Source organism: Hevea brasiliensis, chromosome 4 (genome assembly GCF_030052815.1).
Source record: "Hevea brasiliensis isolate MT/VB/25A 57/8 chromosome 4, ASM3005281v1, whole genome shotgun sequence".
In the NCBI taxonomy this organism is placed as follows: Eukaryota; Viridiplantae; Streptophyta; class Magnoliopsida; order Malpighiales; family Euphorbiaceae; genus Hevea; species Hevea brasiliensis.
This window is the reverse complement of record NC_079496.1, coordinates 108,311,901-108,330,254: the sequence shown is the minus strand read 5'-3', so window position 1 is coordinate 108,330,254 and position 18,354 is coordinate 108,311,901. Positions and strand designations below refer to the sequence as shown.

General features: G+C 37.9%; 1 protein-coding gene across 2 annotated transcripts; it reads left to right on the top strand.

Moving 5' to 3' along the window:
- Nucleotides 1-11,261: 11,261 nt before the first annotated feature.
- Nucleotides 11,262-17,281, top strand: LOC110632465 (mitochondrial carrier protein CoAc1). 2 transcript variants are annotated; one of them, XM_021780704.2, is made up of 8 exons: nt 11,262-11,438; nt 11,664-12,158; nt 12,608-12,693; nt 12,770-12,977; nt 15,079-15,211; nt 16,042-16,226; nt 16,396-16,480; nt 16,820-17,281. In XM_021780704.2, exons 2-7 carry the CDS (start codon nt 11,967-11,969, stop codon nt 16,468-16,470), a joined length of 879 nt encoding a protein of 292 aa, XP_021636396.1. In that variant the 5' UTR covers nt 11,262-11,438; nt 11,664-11,966; the 3' UTR covers nt 16,471-16,480; nt 16,820-17,281. The 2 variants fall into 2 exon arrangements, with proteins under 2 accessions (XP_021636396.1, XP_021636395.1); XM_021780703.2 differs by having other exon boundaries at nt 11,270-11,438; nt 16,352-16,480.
- The last annotated feature ends 1,073 nt before the right edge of the window (nt 17,282-18,354 follow it).

The following is an 18,354-nucleotide window of genomic DNA, read 5'->3' as shown; positions in this document are numbered from 1 at the left end:
AACCAAGTTTGAATAAAGTTAAGCTTGAACAACGGGAGTGGAAATAAAGATAACAAAGACAGAAAGTGAGAGTGTCACCGGATAATGAATCGAGCTGAAAATGGAAAGTTTCAGTATTCAAAAATCCCTTTGTAAGAAAATACTTCAGAAAACTGGTTTCAAAAGTTTCTTCTTATGAAAGCTCAAAAATAACAGAGTAACAAACTGAATTAAGTTTCAGAGTCCTTCCGCTATATTCACTATTTTTCCTCTTTTTTCCGTCCTTTGAACAGTTTTCATGCAGGTATTTATAGGAACCGGGTGCTCCCCATGAAGGGTCAAGATTTGTTTTGAGGGAGATGGAGGGTTAAGATTTTAAAGGACATGATCTGAGGCTCGGGAATTAAAGAGAATCAGAACGGACGGCTGAGATCCCTTCCGAAATATTTGTCCTTTCTCTCTTCTAATCTGACGGCCCAAAATTTTCTTGTCAAGAGCGATCCGAGGGCTAGAAGTGAAAGGCGCTGGTCTTGTCGTCTTCTTCTTTGATCCAAGGGCTCCGAGCTCGTCCTTACAAGTAAGATCAATGGTGGAGATTAGGATATACAGTATTGTCATGACATACTCTGGCGCATGTCAGTAATGTGGGCGATTCTGGGGCGTGCGGTGGAGATTTCGTCTACAACGCTTTAACTACCTCGACTCTGATTATGATGACAGTTAGCGAAAGTTGTCTTATTCCCTTTGTTTTCCGACCTCCCCTCCTTTCCGATATTTCCAACATGATCCTTTTCCGATCTCTCATGCCGGGCTCCTCTCTTCCGATCTCTCCTGCTCCGGTCTTTTCCTCTTTCTGGTTCGGTTCAGTCAAAGCATTTACTCCTTCTATTTCCGAGGCATCCGCTTCGTTTTCTGCTTGCAATAAATGCTCGGATTTTCCCTATATATATACCTTCAACCGGGAAGCCCCCCCCCCCCCACATTTGATTTTCTCCTCTTCCTTTTCACAGTTCCTATTCTAACTGCTCCGGCAATAGTCCTGGCCATGATAGTGGCTTTTAATCTTTTTCCGATTGTTTTTTTTATTCCCCGACTAAAAATTTACGATCCCAGTGATCGGGAAATTATGATAACCTTATCTAATGACAGTGAGAGAACCAGACTAACTTACCTACCTGGATCGAGGATTTCGATCGTGTCAATCTCGAATCGTTCGACCGATATAATCGGCGAACTGATTTCGGGCGAGAAGACTGCTAATATTCCCCTTAACATCGGTGACTGCCCCTTGAAGTTCAGTTGGCTCCTCACCACATTGGGCGTCCCGACTACAGCTCGGTTCTGGTCGATGACAGTGGAGATGACTCTCCATCCTCATGAGAGTCATAATCACCCCATCTAAGCTGTACATCTATCCGATGTCAATAGCCGGTCTCCCGATCAAACACATCCTTTGATTCAGCCATGAGACTAGGCTTTGACATAGGTCTTTATTAGAGATCCCCCCTAGGGTCTAATCAGACCTTCAATGTAATCTGATCTCTAGAGATCGCCCAAATGATGTAATTCAACTTTTATGTAATTCGATCCCTAGAGATCGCCCAAATGATGTAATCCGACCTTTTTCGAAAATAAAATTTTATTTTGACAACTATCATTTTTATTATTATTGCATTGATTATTTTTCGATCTCGGATGTGTTTATCCGATCCAGTTCCTAACTGAACAACCCTTAACCGATCCGCCTTAATTCACCGATCTTTAACTAGCCGATCCCTTTTATTATGGAATTTCTGGAATATTCATGAGACGTGTCAGAAAAGCTGGCGAATCCCGCTAACCGATGCACCGCCTGGAACACTGTGAGCATTAAATGCTCAAACGGGTATAAATAGGGGATGGGTTAGCCCGTTGCTCTCTTATGTCATTTCCAGCATCCCGCGAGTGATTCCAAAATTCTCTCGATTTTTTAAGTTCTTCCGACACCGATCAAGCTCCGGTAAGGGTTTTGATCCTCCTTTTAGTTTAAATTCTCTATTTCCTTTGAAAATGAGCAGCGCCGAGGGTCAGAGAGCGACAAGTCCCCCTTCCGTTCAGATCTCGTGGTCGTCTGATGAAGTGGAGGTGGTCAGACCAAGCGTGCGACCTGAACCTCCTAGGGTCTCCATTCCAGCTCGGGCGCAAGCAGCACCATCAAGGCATGTACCTTCTTCAGGGAGAGAAAATCTTCCCACGGACGAGCTGCCATCAATCCTACAAGAAACCGACCTGCAGTCATTCAGCCAGGAGTACAACATCTGGCCTGATTCATACGAGCTGATTAAGTGTCACGGCGATCTTCGTGCCGATCATTTCTTCGAGGAGAACGATATGATCATGATACACGAAGAATAATTAAAGGCCGGGCTGCAGTTCCCCCTTGATGACTTTTTCAAGGAAGTTTTAAAATTTCATCAAGTGTGCATTGCCTAAGTTCACCCGAACTCGTGGCGGATCCTAGTAGCCTTCAGAGGCCTCTGCCGAGCTAAGGGACTCCGTCCTACAGCTAAGGTATTCGCCGAACTACATAGATTAACTCGTCGAAAGGACGATGAGTATTGGTTCTTCCAGGCGAAGCCACATTGCTGGCTTTTTACCGATCTGCCCTCCTCCATGAAGAATTGGAAGAATCGCTTCTTCATTCTGAGGAGCAAAATTCCGAATGGCTTTAAGGGCTTCCCTCGCAGCTGGCTGCACCAGGGCCCCTTACTTCCGAAACGCCTCACCCTAAATAGGGAAGAAGGCCTGATGGTGATGGAGCTGAAAGATCAGGCGGCCAGAGAGAAGTTCTCTTGTTTGGATGCAGTGACTGCCGAACTGCATCACTGGACAATGGAGTTGATCACTGGCGAAGATCGCGGGCTTCAGCTCTCTGACCTCGGCATCGGTATTTTCCATATCTCAGATCTTTGGACCTTAGCGATCTCACTGACCTCTTCTTTGTGCAGGTATGGCAAGCGGCGAAGCTTCTAAGGAGAGTCGAAAAGGGAAGAGGGAGGTCTCTCGGAAAGTGTGGGAGATGAAGTGTTCCGAGCTGCTTCAAATGCCCAGTCATGATCCCGGGGAAATGTAAGGAGGCTCGTCTCAACCCTCGGGACCGCCAGTCATAGAAGTGGTCCAATCTCCTCCTCGCCAAGAAGAGCCGCCTCCAGCTCCTCCAATCGCTTCGAGTGCGAAAGGGGGTCCTTCCCAACCTCCTGTAAGGACCCTTTCCCGCGGTGCCCAAATCTTGATCCATTCGTTGGAGAAGAACCGCACGGTTCGAGAGAACCCAAGTTTTGCTAAAGTCTTGGGGTTCTCCATCTGCCCTTGGGAGGATCGGGATAGGCTGTCTCCGGACAATTTTAATGACATCCTGACCCGATCTATGAGCCTAAACGTGGAGTGCTTGGTGAACCAGCACATTGTCCGGGAGAAGGCTCACCGCCTGGGTAAGGAGGTCGAGAAGATGGGTCATGAAGTGGCTTCCCTCCGATCCCAACTCTCATCCGCTCAGAACTACATATCTGAAATTGAGGGGCGGATGAAGTTCTACGAGGATAAGCTGGCCGAGCAAGCTCATGTTCTGGCCGAGCGAGATCATGTTCTTGAAGAAGTTCAGGTGCTCCGGGCCAGTGAAGTTGCTCACCTCACTGAGGAGCTCAAAGCGAAAGAAGAAGAGGCGGTGACAAGGGAGGCCGGCGCTTATGTGAATGCTCACAGGGATCTCTTAGCCGAGCTCAAGAAGCGTTATCCTGAGGAGGACTTCTCCTGGATGGTCGACCTGGCTCCCCAAGACGAAGAGAAAAGCGAGGAGGAGACTAAGGGTGAGAGTGGAAACGAGCAAAATGTAGATCAGGCTGGGGGTGATCCTCCAGCCGAATGACTTGTACAAATTTTAAATGAAATGAAAGTTCCCATTTTGTTTAATGAATGGATGTGATCGGAAAATCTCTAAATTGCCTAAGTACTTGATTGTCTGAGCATATTAAAACAACAACTAAAAGTGATTATTGATCTAAGTGTAAGAGGTCGGAAAACACAATAAGCATGAGATCGGCAGGGAACCAACGTTAAACGGGACTTGATTAAAATTGGAAATTTGACTTGAACATTTAAGATTGGGATCATCATTAAACTGGATCGAAACCTTAACTTTATTATTCCCAAACTTTTAAATGAGAGATCGACAATAAGACTGGTGGCACGAAGGCCTAATGTTGGTTCAATCTCGTTTGACAAGAAAGATCGGGAATGTAATTGACTGGTCAGGGGATTTGACAATTAGTTTGAGAGATCGGTGAGGCTTTAGATGATATGGGAACTTAGTATTGATTAGATTCCTTTTGAGGAGAGATCGGAAATGTGGTTAGTTGGTAAAGGGAGACTATGTATTGGGGATCGGCTTCAAAGTTTATTGATTTCAGGGATCGGCTAAAATATGGTGTCGACATGTTAATTTCTTCTAACCATTTGACCTAGTTCCTTTGGGTTCTGGATTTTGGTCAAAAGAACAATATTGTAGACCTATGTCTTATAAAACTTTTTCCATTGGTTTCATTGTATTTAAATTTTTATAGACTAAGTTATGGCCATTTTGCCAAAATTGGTCGGGTAGTCTATGTCCAGAAAATTCTGAGCAGAATGGTTCAGGTCAATTTGGTATCCTAATTTGAGTCAACAATTTCATTAGGTTAGAGGCATTTATGAGCTTGGTGTTCTCAATGAAAGTTGTAATACTTTGTCTAAGCTTTCCAATGGTATAAAATTCGGGTCATTTGGACTTGTCTAAAGAGAGTTATGGCCAAATGAACATATATACTGTTCATTTGGTTATTTTTCTAGGTTCAGTATTTGGATATCCAGATTGGACCAGCAAATTGGTCAACTTATGGATAGAATTTGGGCATAGTTTCTTCATGAAAAATGAGGTATTTTGAGTCTAGTTTCACCTCCAATTGGCCTCATACCAATTGGAGTCACACAACTTCAGTTATAGGTTAAACAAGACCCTAGACTCATAGGTCCGAATTTCCTGCATAAGAGAAGCACTCCCAATATTCAATCTACCAACTCCCTTACTTCAATTGACATATATGGCACTTCAAATGATCAACACACAAGCTCAATTAGGTCAATTTCCAACAATTACACAAAGCCTTAATTCATTATCACAAACCCTAAATCAAAATTTCAATTTATGCACACCACATGTAAATCACCATGCTAATCACATTCATTTGTTAATCAACACTTGTAACCACAAGTATAACCTTCATTTCATCAAAATCCCATCAATTCTTATGGTTGCTAAAAATTTAATCCCTCACAAAGTTGTCATTTTCTTTTTATTTCAAGTAACTTCAACTCTTCTTAAGTCCAAATCAAGCATGAAACAAAAGAGTTAATGAGATTAGGCACTAACCTTTAAGTGGCACTTCTTGGACTTGTATAAACTTTAGAATTTCTTCACTTTATGATAATCAAAAGTTTCCTCTTGATGTGGGGATGAATTTTATGAAGGACAATTAGGGTTTTGGGGTGAAGAAAGCATGGAAATCAAGCTCTTGAAAACCAAAAATGGAGGAGAGCTTCTTGGTTGGAGGTTCAGCCATGGAGAATTAGAAAAGAAGATGAGCTGAATTTTTTATTTCATTTTAATCCCTTTTGTTTCTTATAAGTAGGCTTGTTAAATTTTAATTGGTGGGAAGCTTTTTAATGATGTCATTCTTGTGTAATAATTAACTTAAATTTCATTTTTGTTTTTACTTTCTTTTTCTTCTTTCTTTTATCATTTTTAATTAAATTTTGAGCAATATTTATTCATATTTTATGTCATATAATTTATTTACTTAATTAGACAAGTTGGCCAAAAATCATCTCCGAAGACGAAATGACCAAAATGCCATTCGTTTGGCTTATTAAGCCAAAATTGTCTGTACCGATTGATAAAATTCCAAAAGCATTTTCTTGGCATTCTAATGCCATCAAAACCTCAATGATTCTTCTCTAGAGTCTCAAAAATTATTTTACGGATTTTTCCTTGGGTTTAGGGCTACTAGCTGTAAAGACAGCAACTTCTCGTTAGGGTCACTCATCATCGGGGCACCGGCTCATTTAACTTTGTTGTATTTCATTTCTAAAATTTTTTCTAAATTTTTCTTACCATTATTTCAATTATTTATGACTCCTTACTCTAGTCTAAATATAATTTCAGACATTCTGACTGTCCAGACAGACATTAATCACCGAAACAGTCGAATGCACAGACTAGCTAAAGTGAAGGTGTTACACGCTCTATGCAGAGGCATGAGATGTAAGTAGAGAAAATATGAGATGCTCAAATTACCCATTTTGAGGAGGAGATGGAGAAAGCTATATCAATTATAGTCTAATCTGAGGCTTAGGTGGCTAGCCAAAAGCCACCAGTAGAACCATAACTCTTCTAAGTTGGAATTGTCAGGGGAGTGGGCAACCCCCAACAATGAACACCTTTCTAGAACTCATTTCCCATAATAAACCCAGGATAGTCTTCCTCTCAGAAACAAAGAAAAAAAGCTCATTTTTGGAAAGGTGAAGAAGGAGATTTGGCTTTCAAGAATCCTTTTATGTTAAACCAGTGGGGCTTTCTGGTGGTCTAGCTTTGTGGTGGAATTTAGAGTTCCCTATTTAAATTTTCGAGGTGTCAAACAGATGGATAGATGCAAAGGTAAATCTATCTAATCCTTGACCTATTCCTTTTATGTATGGCAATCCTGTATTTAGGGGGAGATTTAAATTTTTTAATGTTTTAAGCAATTTGCATTCGGCAAAAGGAGATCCATGGCTGATTATTAGGGACTTCAGTATCTGTAGTTCACCTCTAGATAAAAAAGGAAGAAAAAATGTTAATCCTCAACTTGCTAGGGCTTTCCAGGACTTTCTTTTTAATGAGGGGTTGGAATAGATGTTTTTCATTGGAAACAGATTTACTTGGACAAATAAGTAGAATTGTAAGGATAGAATTTTTTAGCACATTGATAAAGCACTTATTAATTTAGAATGGAGACTTCTATATCCTCAATGTCATCTTGTGCATGGAAATTTTAGTGCATCAGATCATAGGCCCTTGGTTTTGCATCTCACCCTTAAAAAATGGAATTATGCCAAGAATTTCTATTTTGACACTCGATGGACTGCCTCTATGCAATGTGAGGAAGTGATCTCAGAATCCTGGAATTCTCTGTCTAATAATTCAAATTTGTGGGAAAGCTTAATGGGGGGTAGTGCAATTTTAGGAATTTGAAAAAGCATATTCAAGCTTTGACTAAAAAACTAGATGTTCTCATGTCAGATTCCTTAAACCAAAATAATGAATCTGAGATTGAGGACACCAGGAATCAGTTGAAATATCATTGGAAGCTTGAAGAAATGTATTGGTTCCAAAAGTCTAGGATTAATTGGCTCCTGAATGGTGACAAGAATACTAGATTCTTCCATGCTAAAACAGCTCAAAGGAAACAGAAAAATCATATTTTATCTATTAAGGACAGTAGAGGTCAGGGGATCTAGGAGGAGGATGCTATCATAAAGAAGGCCTTTGATTTCTTTAACAATCTTTTTTCTACAGGTCAAATTGCCATTTCTGAGGAAATTTTACAAGCAGTCCCAAATCTCATTACGCCCTAAATGAATGATGCGTTATGTGTCCCTGTTTTAGAGGATGAAGTTAAAGCTACAGTTTTTGGTTTGGGAGCTTGTAAAGCACCAGGACTTGATGGTTACTGAGTTTTTTTTATCAAAGATTTTGGGAAGTTGTTAAAACAAATGTTATCAATCTGGTTAGAGAGTTTTGCCAAATGGGCCACTTTCCTAGCTCATTAAATGCAAAAAAAATAGTATTGATTCCTAAAAAGAACAATCCTATGTCTTTTTCTTATTTCAGACCCATTAGTTTGTGCAATTTTGCTTATAAAATTATATTTAAATTCCTTCTAACAGATTGAAGCCTTGGCTAAATGTGTTCATATCCCCTCTTTAATCTACGTTTATTCCAAATCGTAGCATCCAAGATAATATCATAATCGCCCATGAAGCATTTCATGATCTTAAGAAAAGAAAGCAAGGTAGAATGGGGGCCATGGCTATCAAATTGGATATCCACAAGGCCTATGATAGTGTCCACTGGGATTTCTTGCTTGTAATCATGAAAAGGTTAGGTTTTGTGAAAAATGGAATTCCTTGATTTATCACTACATATCATCTGTGGAATACTCAGTGGCTATTAATGGAACAACATCTAGATCTTTTCGCCCCACAAGAGGAATTAGCCAAGGTGACCCCATTTCGCCTTACCTTTTCCTTATGGTTTCTAATGTTTTGTCTAGAATGTTTGTTCAAGCCTGGTAGAGGAATCTTGTTTCTGGATACAAAATAACATGGCAATGTCCCACTCTTACCCATCTTCTTTTTGCTAATGACACCATTCTATTTGGTAAGGCAACTTTGGAGGAAGCAAACCATATTCAGGAGATTTTTCATGCATACAGTAAGGCATCTAACCAACGCATTAACTATGGCAAATCTAACATCACCTTTAGTCCAAACACTCTTCAACTAGTGAAAAGATATATCACAATAGTTTTGAACATTCAAAATTATGGATCTTTGTCCAAATATTTGGGAATTCCAGTAGAGTGGGGAAGATCCAAATATCAAGCTCTTACTTTCCTTAAGGAAAGAATCATCAATAAGTTACAAGGGTGGAAGAGCAATTGTCTTTCTCAAGCGGGCAAAGAGACTTTCATTAAAGCAGTGGTTCAGGCCATTCCGTCTTACATAATGTCGGTGTTCAAGCTTCCCAAATCTCTAATTAGTGAGCTTCACCAGCTTATTTCCAAGTTTTGCTGGCGACAAGTATATTATAAATCAAATATCCATTGGCTAAAGTGGAACGAGCTATCATGGTGTAAGAGTGAAGGTGGGATTGGTTTCAAAGCCTTAGATTTCTTTAATGAAGCTATGTTAGCCAAGCAAGCATGGAGAATTTTAAAGAATCCATATGCCCTTTGGGTAAGAGTTCTTAAAGGAATATATTTTCCATACTTAAGCTTCCTGGATGCAAATCAAAGGTACAATAGCTCTTGGGCTTGGCAAAGCTTATTGATAGGGAGGGAAGCTCTACGTCCTAAATTAAGGTGGAATGTCACTGGCTCTTCTTTCCTTGGTGTGTGGAATGAACCTTGGATCGCAACATTACCAAAGTTTAAAATTAACAGTGTAAGACCTCCTGACAACCCAATACTTTATGTTGCTGATTTAATTAATCCAAGGATAAATCAATGGGACTAGCATATTCTCCATGCTTCTTTCTCGCCGGCAGAATGCAAGGAAATATCTAAAATTCCTCTTGCAGAGAGGAATGAGGATCCTGAGATGATATGGCATTTTTCTAAATATGGCACCCATTCAGTCAAAGGTGCCTACTACTGGCCAAAAAGGAATCAGGGTACTCTTTCAAACCTTGGCACACCCTCAACATCCAAAATGTTTCCTTCATCATTTCGGAAAGGCATTTGGTCCATTCAACTCCCTCTTAAAGTGTGCAATTTCCTCTGGCGTGCTTGTCATAATGTGATTGCTTCCAAGGCTAATTTGTATAAACAAAAATATGCTTGCTCTCCAGAGTGTCCTATATGTGGAAAGGAGGAGGAAACAATAGAACATTTATGATTTTTCTACCCCCTTGCAAGAGCGATATGGTTTGGTTCTTTGTTGGGTTTTTCCCCTCGAGAGGAAGGTTTTGGATCGTTCTCATACTGGTTGCAATATATAATGGGTATGGTAAGATCTCATGATAAATTAGAATTTCGCCTAAATGGTTTAATTTGTTGGCACATTTGGAAAGCTAGAAATGTTATCATCTTCAATAATATCCAGCCTAACCCAATCAAAACTATAAAGAAGGCCTAGAATAAGATTGGGGAAGTGCAATTCATCTCTCTAGCTCATTCGCAAAATCATTCTTAGCCCTCTATGACCCTTGTGAATCAACAAGTTTCAGATGGATCCCTTCCCCTAAGGAATCTGTTAAACTCAATATAGATGCTTCTTTTGAGTATGAATCCTATAAGGTTGGATATGGAATTATTGTGAGAACTGAGTTTGGTCACCTTATTAATGGGTGTGCAGCAGCATTCTCTTGCCTCCCCCCTTGACAGCCGAAGGTCTTGCTCTCAAAGTTGTAGTGGATTTTGCTAATAATAGGGGGTTTCTAGCCATGCATCTTAGAATTGGATTCTTTACAGATTGTCTATATTCTATCTGATCCTCTAGCTCCCATCCCTTGGGAGTTAGAAGCTATCATTCATGATGTCAAAAGTAAAGGGTTATGTAATTAAGCTTTTTCTTTTCAGTTTCCCCCTAGATATACTAATAGGTGTGCATATTGGGTAGCATCTAGCATTAGAAAAGGTCTCTTGTAAATGGTTGGATTTCAAATCCACCATCTGAGCTTTTATCATTGTTAGCCAGTGATTAGTTGTACTCTTTTTCTAATGAATGATAGACCAGCCTTCGAAAAAAAAAAAGTGAAGAGGGGAAATGGTAAAGAGATTTATAATAAAAAAAATAAAATTCATGTTTAAGAATGGATGAATTAATGGAAAGGTAAAAAGAGTTAATATATATTTTTTTATACTTAGGAATAGGTGAAGGAAGGGTAAACTTAAAATAGTAATAAATCTCACTTCCCTTCATTACACTCTAGTTTGGGATATAAGAAAAATTGAGATTTAAGGATAAGAGAGTGTAAGGCTTAATCTTGCTAACCCCTTGACTCTATTAATTCACTCTATATATAACTCACTTAATCTCGTTACCTTCATTCAAACACAACTTAACACTTCATTTGGGAATAAGTTTTTGGAGGTAGGATAAGGTTTTTTAATGTAATTAATACATATAAACTTATTTAAGAAAAAAAATTTATAAGAAAGGTAAAATTTTAAAAATTTATAAGAAAGGTAAGATTTTTGAGAGTTTTTGGATATTTTTAAAATCTTTAAAACCTTCAATTTCTTAATTTACCAAATTAAAGTATTAAAAATATTTTTATAAATTAAATATTAATTATTTTTAAATATTTATAAATTAAATATTAATTATTATTAATCAGTAAAACATCGTTTGCCTTGCCTCTCTCCCAAACAATATCTTACGTTACCTTCCAACCGAACTGTAAGACACGGACGCGGACACCCGACACTTCCTCCAAATTTCATTTACAAATAGCGAAGTGCCCGCGTGGAAGAAGAAATAAGAGGAGAAACCAAGGGCAATAGAAATAAGCGTTGGAGGAGCCTCCCTTCCTCTTCCATTGGATAACGGGATTACATGGTCTTGCTTCTGCTAAACCCTGTTCTCCCGTTACCCAGTCCATTCAATCCTTCTTCTTCCTCTTGGTAGGTTTTCTCCAACGATTTCTACGATCAATTCTCTTGGTGTTGTTTTCATTCCTTATGTTTATGAATATAATGAGTTCCGGATACATTATAACGTTTAATTTTCGGTTCAATTCCACAACGTTTTGGATTATATTTTATAAAATTTATGGGATTTTTGTTTTGGTTGAATTTCGATTGATGTCTTTGATAATAGTTGTAATTTTGAACCTTGTGTCCTCGTAGATTCATGGGAGAATTTCGGGATTGAAAGGATTTGCTTCCTGGATTTGTGTGATTGGTTTCTCTGTATCTGTTGATGTATCTTATTATTATTGAAGAAGAGGATCGGCTTGTGAACTTGCCCAATTCTTTTCTGGGTATTCTCAGGCCATCGAATCTACCCTTTGAGCAAAAGGCCTTTTCATTTTGTATCCCTAGAGATAGATGGGATAAGGAGTTCTTCAAGCTGCAGGGTGGCTAATTGTTGATTCGTCTGATTTCACAAAGTTATTGTACTATAGTTGGGATCCAATTGGAATTTTTTGGATGGATTCTACACAAGGGTCTACATTGTCTGCTAATATGGCAAATTTAATTGATGGTACACCTACTCGCCGACAGTTTTCTTACATGGATAGTATGCCTGTTTATGTTAAGGAGCTTATTGCTGGTGGAGCTGCAGGAGGATTTGCCAAGACTGCCGTTGCACCTCTTGAAAGGACTAAAATACTTTTGCAGGTGAAACTTCCTTCTGATTTTAGAAAATTATGTGGATTTTATGTGAATGGGTATTTCCTTTGGATTATCATCTTTGGTCAGACGGTCAGTTGGGATTGAATGCATTTCTTTTAGTAGATTTTTTAGAGCATAAATTGCTCTTTACTTTTGCTGAAAATATTTCTCTTACAGTTAATTAAATAAAACTACTTGGAAGGTGCCTGGTATAATTCATTTTACCTATTGGTGCTAGCCACTCAGTCATATATGTTGCTTGTTTTGAATATGTGAATCAATTTGATGTTACTTTGAAAAAAGATCAGATATGCAAATCGGGTGCTACTTTGTCATATCCAATTGGCTGTTTGTCATGCTATATGGTTATTGCTTTTTTCAGAATTCTCTGTTTCTGAATTTCCCAATTAATTTTTCTTCAGTATAGTTTTCCTAACTTTCTCGTAATTTTACAGACAAGAACTGAAGGGTTTCAATCTCTCGGGGTGTTTCAGTCCTTGAAGAAATTATTAAAGCATGAGGGAATTTATGGCTTTTATAAGTGAGCTTAATTCTTTATACTTATTATCTCTCTCAGTTAGAAATTAATAATAATTCATGCTTGTGTCTTCTTGTAGGGGAAATGGAGCTAGCGTTATTCGTATCGTTCCTTATGCCGCCCTACATTTCATGACATATGAGCAGTATCGTGGTTGGATTTTGAATAATTGTCCTGCTTTAGGTTCAGGGCCTGTTATAGATTTATTAGCTGGTTCAGTGGCTGGAGGAACAGCTGTTATGTGCACATATCCCTTAGATTTGGCTCGCACTAAACTTGCTTATCAGGTAATTAGCTTGCATGATTGTTGTTGAGGCTTTTAACATTATTTGACTTTGGTGGGACTTGGAAGTCTTTGGAATATTGGTTTTAAGGCTAGCTAATTAGCAATTTTACTCCATTTTATCAATCAATTGTATATGTATGCCTTGATTGGTCTATGCTTTCTAAATAGTGAACCTGGATTTGTCTTTGATTATTGTGAGTTTTAAATCTGTGTCTTTTGGTAAGATTATTCGGACTGAACTCTTTCCTGTGATGGTTATAAGAATTACAGAATCATCTTGACCTTTTGGAGCTAAAGATATTAAAGGTTAGAAAATTGTTTCAAGCAATAGGAACTTCTAGAACTTGCACTTCATTCTTTGTTATAAACACCTACTACCAATTTAGTTTTCCACAAAGATTACTAAAATATTGGAGAAAGGAATGCAGGCATTGTTCATTTCTAGCATAAATTGCAATGCTGGCGTTAATGATAATTTTTTCATGATCTAGGAACACGTGGTACTGTCTTATATGCACTTGTATTGAACAATTTAAGTTTATTTAATTTTTTTTTATTTTAATTGGTACCTAGGAATTTAAGTATCCTGTGTGTAGAATTGTTAGTTGGCATGTTAACTTCTAATGTTTCTTGCGGTTTTGAACTAGGTCATTTTGTATTCTCTGGATGCACATAGGGTTGAGCATATTTCAGTTCAAACCGAAAAACTAAACCAAACTGAGTCTATTCAGTTCATTCTGTTGGTTTTTCAGTGTGAGTGGTTCGGTTTTTTAGTGAAAAAATCATTTTGAACCGAACCGAACCGATTTTCAAATTCCTTTAAGTGTTGTTGTGTTGGATATATGTTTCTAACTCTACTTCTCATTCTCAGTCGCCCCACCCCCCAACTCAGCTCTCTGCCTCTCTCCTCTCTAAATCATGCATGCTCTCCTCTTTTGCTTCGACTTCTTCTTCTTCTTTGCAAGCAATAGGCATTCACAACACCATCATTGCCGTCTTTAGTTCACTCTTCAGTCTTCATGCATGGAGGGATGCTTTGTCTTCAGTCTTCTTTACCATCAAATCTCAAAATGGTAAATTTGAGATGTTGTTTGAATTTGAGATCTAGGTATCGTTGTCCAGAAACTCTTCAAACAACATTCTCGACTTCTCTGTTTTGGGCTTTGAACATTAAATCCATACATAAATCAATCTTTGCATGTGTATTGATTGAACTTGTTGCGACTTTGGTGTATTGAATATGAGATTTGGGTGTATAGTTTATATTGCAGGTATATTGAATCTGTTGTGATTTGTGATGATTTGTAGTTGTATTTATATTAAATTTGTATGAATTATTGAATGTGTTAGGGGATTTGCAATTTGGGGCAACAAATTATAGATTTGTGATTTGAGGCAGCAAATTGGGGAAAAATTTAAGGATTTTTTATTTGGGAAGTTTGAGAGCAAACCGATGGTTTTGAACCGAACCGAAATAATTCGGTTTGATTTGGTTCCTCTCTTAAATTAGTTCAGTCTGGTTGTTTTTTAATGTGAAATTTGATTTTTGGTTTGAGAAGTTCTGTTCGTTCGGTTTAAACTGAATGCCCAGCCCTAGATGCTCATGATAAGATAAAAGCATTGTTTGAATTATGGGCAGATGCTTTGGAGTCTGAAATTAGATACTTCTGGTTGCAACCCCTCTTCCATGGCCCCCTTCCTGGATATATGTAAACGATAATATGAGAATGCATTCTTGTGATCATTAATTGCATGAAATCTAAATCTTTTCTGTGAATATGTGGGTGTACATATGACTTGTGAAAGTTAATGATTAGGCAACAATATTTTTTTTTTTTGAGCTGTGTTTTGAAACACTCTGTGGATAGGATATTTTGAAAAATGGACAACCTGAAAATATTATTTCCATGAAACAATAATTTATATGCTTTTAAAACTCCTTGGTTCTTGGATAGTTCAGTGCTTGGAGATACATTTGAACTGTATTTTAAATTGTACAATCAGTTCTTAAGGGGCCTATATGTATTCTGGTTGAGTGAGTCCAAAAAATTTTAAATTCCTTATGTGATACTCTCTACAATTTAATTATAATGGTCCTATAGGTTTTGGACACAAGTGGAAGTTTCAGATGTGGAATGAAAAATGTATGTGCTCAACCTGCTTATGGTGGTGTAAAAGACATTCTTACAAGTGTCTACAAGGAAGGGGGAACACGTGCACTGTATCGAGGAGTAGGTGAGTTTGCTTGTTTTCTTAATCATTATATTTCAGAGTGGTTTGAAAAAACTTGTAACTGTGTTGAATTGGGGCCAGGCTAAAGAGTTCCAGTAATAGTTAAAAGGGCTTGTGCCAACAGGCGTATCCCTTATCTTATGCTCAACTACTCTTTGGTCAGCCTTGGTTTTAGCAAAGCCCAACCTAATCCTGACATGATTACTTGGCATTAAATATATGGCCAGGCGCAGGCATTGATAACAGCTCAAAGCTTGGGATGGGCTTGGGGTAGAGACAATGGACTAACCTGTTGATCCTTAATTTGGGTCTAGGCTTTGGCTAAGCCATGCTCATGCCCCCTCTATCTATGTTAACACTAATGGTTAAATAGTTTATGAAGAATTTTCTCATTTTGATGAAGTTTCATGATTTTCAGAAGTATCTGTTTTCCTTGTTAACGCTGATCTTGATTATTTAGTGAAATATGTGCATGTGTGTGACTTTCCCCCAATGTCAATTGGTTAGTTAATGTTCAATCTTTAATATTGGAATATTTACATGATCAGCCCCAGTATAAAATGTATGATTTCAGTTTCAGTTATGGTTTGTTATGTATTTTCATTGATGCAATTGCTTGAAAAAAGCAACCTCTAAAAATGTTGATTACTAGCAATTAAAAAACAAAGGCATGTTTGGCATGTTTTGGTTATAAAACCCATAAAACAGTTCAAAAGTAGTTAGAGGTTGCTTTTTGAAAAAAGCATCTAAAAGTCCCTCCTTTTCTGAATGCAGTCAGAAGCACTGCCAAATGGACCATTAGTGGTAATGATGAAGTTTTGTTTGTTGAGCAGGTCCTACGCTTATCGGGATCCTTCCTTATGCTGGTTTGAAGTTCTATGTTTATGAGGAGCTTAAGAGGCACATTCCTGAAGAGCATCAAAAGTCCATTGTGATGCGTCTTTCTTGTGGAGCTCTAGCTGGGTTATTTGGGCAGACCTTCACATACCCCTTAGATGTTGTTAGGAGACAGATGCAGGTATTATGCCATACTTGTACCATGCGTTTAGACTAGACAAAATTAAATGTCAACATGCATCAAATATGAATCTTTAAGATGAATTATCTAAAGTTCTAAAGTAGGTGAGGAATGTTGCATTATAGGTTGAAAATTTGCAACCTTCAATTCAAGGTCATGTTAAATACAGGAGCACATTGGATGGTCTATCGACTATAGTCCGCAATCAAGGATGGAGACAGTTATATGCTGGCCTGAGCATTAATTATATCAAGGTAATGCCTATACTTAGAATACCTTGAAATATCATGAGAAGGTGTTATCAATTGATTGTGTTCTCATCTTATTTGGGATTAAATGGAATAAATTGACCTAGAATGAACACGTTCCTAGGAGGATTATATATATATATATGAAATAGTGGATGAATTAGGATCCTAATGATTCATGAGAAGATTTTTTTATGAAAATATTTTGTTCCTTAATCCCAATGGCATTATAAGAGTTGGTGAAACCCTATTTAGAGTTCACTGTCTCCTTTATCATGCAATTGCCTTTTAATTTTGGAGTGAGAATGCTCTGATGCTGACAAAGTTCACTACTTCGTTTGTTAGATTGTTCCGTCTGTGGCAATTGGCTTTACTGCATATGACATGATGAAGATTTGGCTTCGAATTCCACCCCGACAGAAGTCCCAATCAGTTTCCACTGGATAAATCTCTGACCACACAATTACTTGAAACAGCTTGTACTAATCATTAGCAATGCGTTATTTTTGTGCAATTTTGAAATGGGTCTAAAATGTTTGACAAGCATGAGAAAGGGTTTCCATGTTGGGTGAAGTAGACTGTGCAATCGGTCTGATCGGTTCCGAACTGAAATGAATTGTAGAAACTGAAAAATCAAACTGCTAATAAATGTGAACCGAACTGATGATTGTCAAACTGTCCACAAGGCAGAATTAGCTTATGCTAATCAATTTATTGCTGTTGGCTTGGAACTATCAATTCCATATTAAGAACAAGAGCTTGATCTTGGTAGTGAAACCTTAAAAAATAAAGGTAATCTTTTGTCTTGATCCGATTGCACAATTTTCATTTAAGTTCTGGTATGGTATGCTTCGCTCGGAATCGGTTTAACAACTAAGCTGAGAGATATGATACAACTCGAAGTCCATAAATTAACCGAAAAAATGCAAGGCGATGTACTTGTCTTCTCCGTGTCCTTCACAACGGCTAAAAATTTCCCATGGCACTTGTGATTTGTAAGAAGTTTCCCAAGGCACCATGGGAAAACCTCAATTTATCTGCTAGAAAAATTTGCATCTCTTGCTGGTTGCTGCCACGGCCTCTGCAACACCCCAGCCTCTTTATGTGTTTCCTATTCATGCTTTCCGGCATGACACAAACAAAAACTTTTTGGGTGGACCAGAGTCTAACTAAATTTTTACTTTGCATTGAATTTATTTGTACGTAGGTGATAAGGAGGACCACATGGTCAAGTTGACAGACTGACTTTTTGATGGTTCGCAGAAGATTAAAGACAGACTTTTGGCTGAGCCACAATAATTGAGATTTCATCTACCTTCAATTATTGATAGGGTAATACTAATAAATATCAAAAATACTAGACTTGCAGATGAATCAAATTGTTATTATTTTAAATTTTTGCGTTAGCAGCCCCCAGAAAAAAAGTTCGGTTTCCAGATCAAGAGCCTTGATAATATTGTTGGCTTTTGACATTGTGAACCCACGTCCAAACTCCTATCAAAGGAAAGTCAATTTTGACGTTTTATTGATATCATTAATACATTATTTAATAATTTTCGTAAAATTTCGAATTCGTATCTCAATCGAGCTAATTGTATTAAAATAAATGTTATGGAATACATTGTATTAATATGTACCACTGCTGGGCCAAGAAGCCAAACCCTTCAACTACCCTTGAAGCCAAGTGGAGGAGAGGACGTCTGGCAAGATTTCAATTTGCATTTTGAAATACGTATGCTATATAATTATATCATAATTTTTCATGCTTACAAATTACTGGATATGAACATCTCAAACCACATATTATAATAACTTTCTATCAATTTGATGAGGAAGCATTAAATTTTAAATAGTTGAGCAATGTATAATATCATCAAGAA

Excerpts from the sequence above, each read along its gene's own strand:
- LOC110632465 (XM_021780703.2), top strand. The coding sequence starts at position 11,967 with ATGGATTCTACACAAGGGTCTACATTGTCTGCTAATATGGCAAATTTA. Across the intron at positions 15,212-16,041 it reads TGCACTGTATCGAGGAGTAG|GTCCTACGCTTATCGGGATC; the intron begins GTGAGTTTGCTT and ends TTTGTTGAGCAG. Across the intron at positions 16,481-16,819 it reads TGAGCATTAATTATATCAAG|ATTGTTCCGTCTGTGGCAAT; the intron begins GTAATGCCTATA and ends TTCGTTTGTTAG.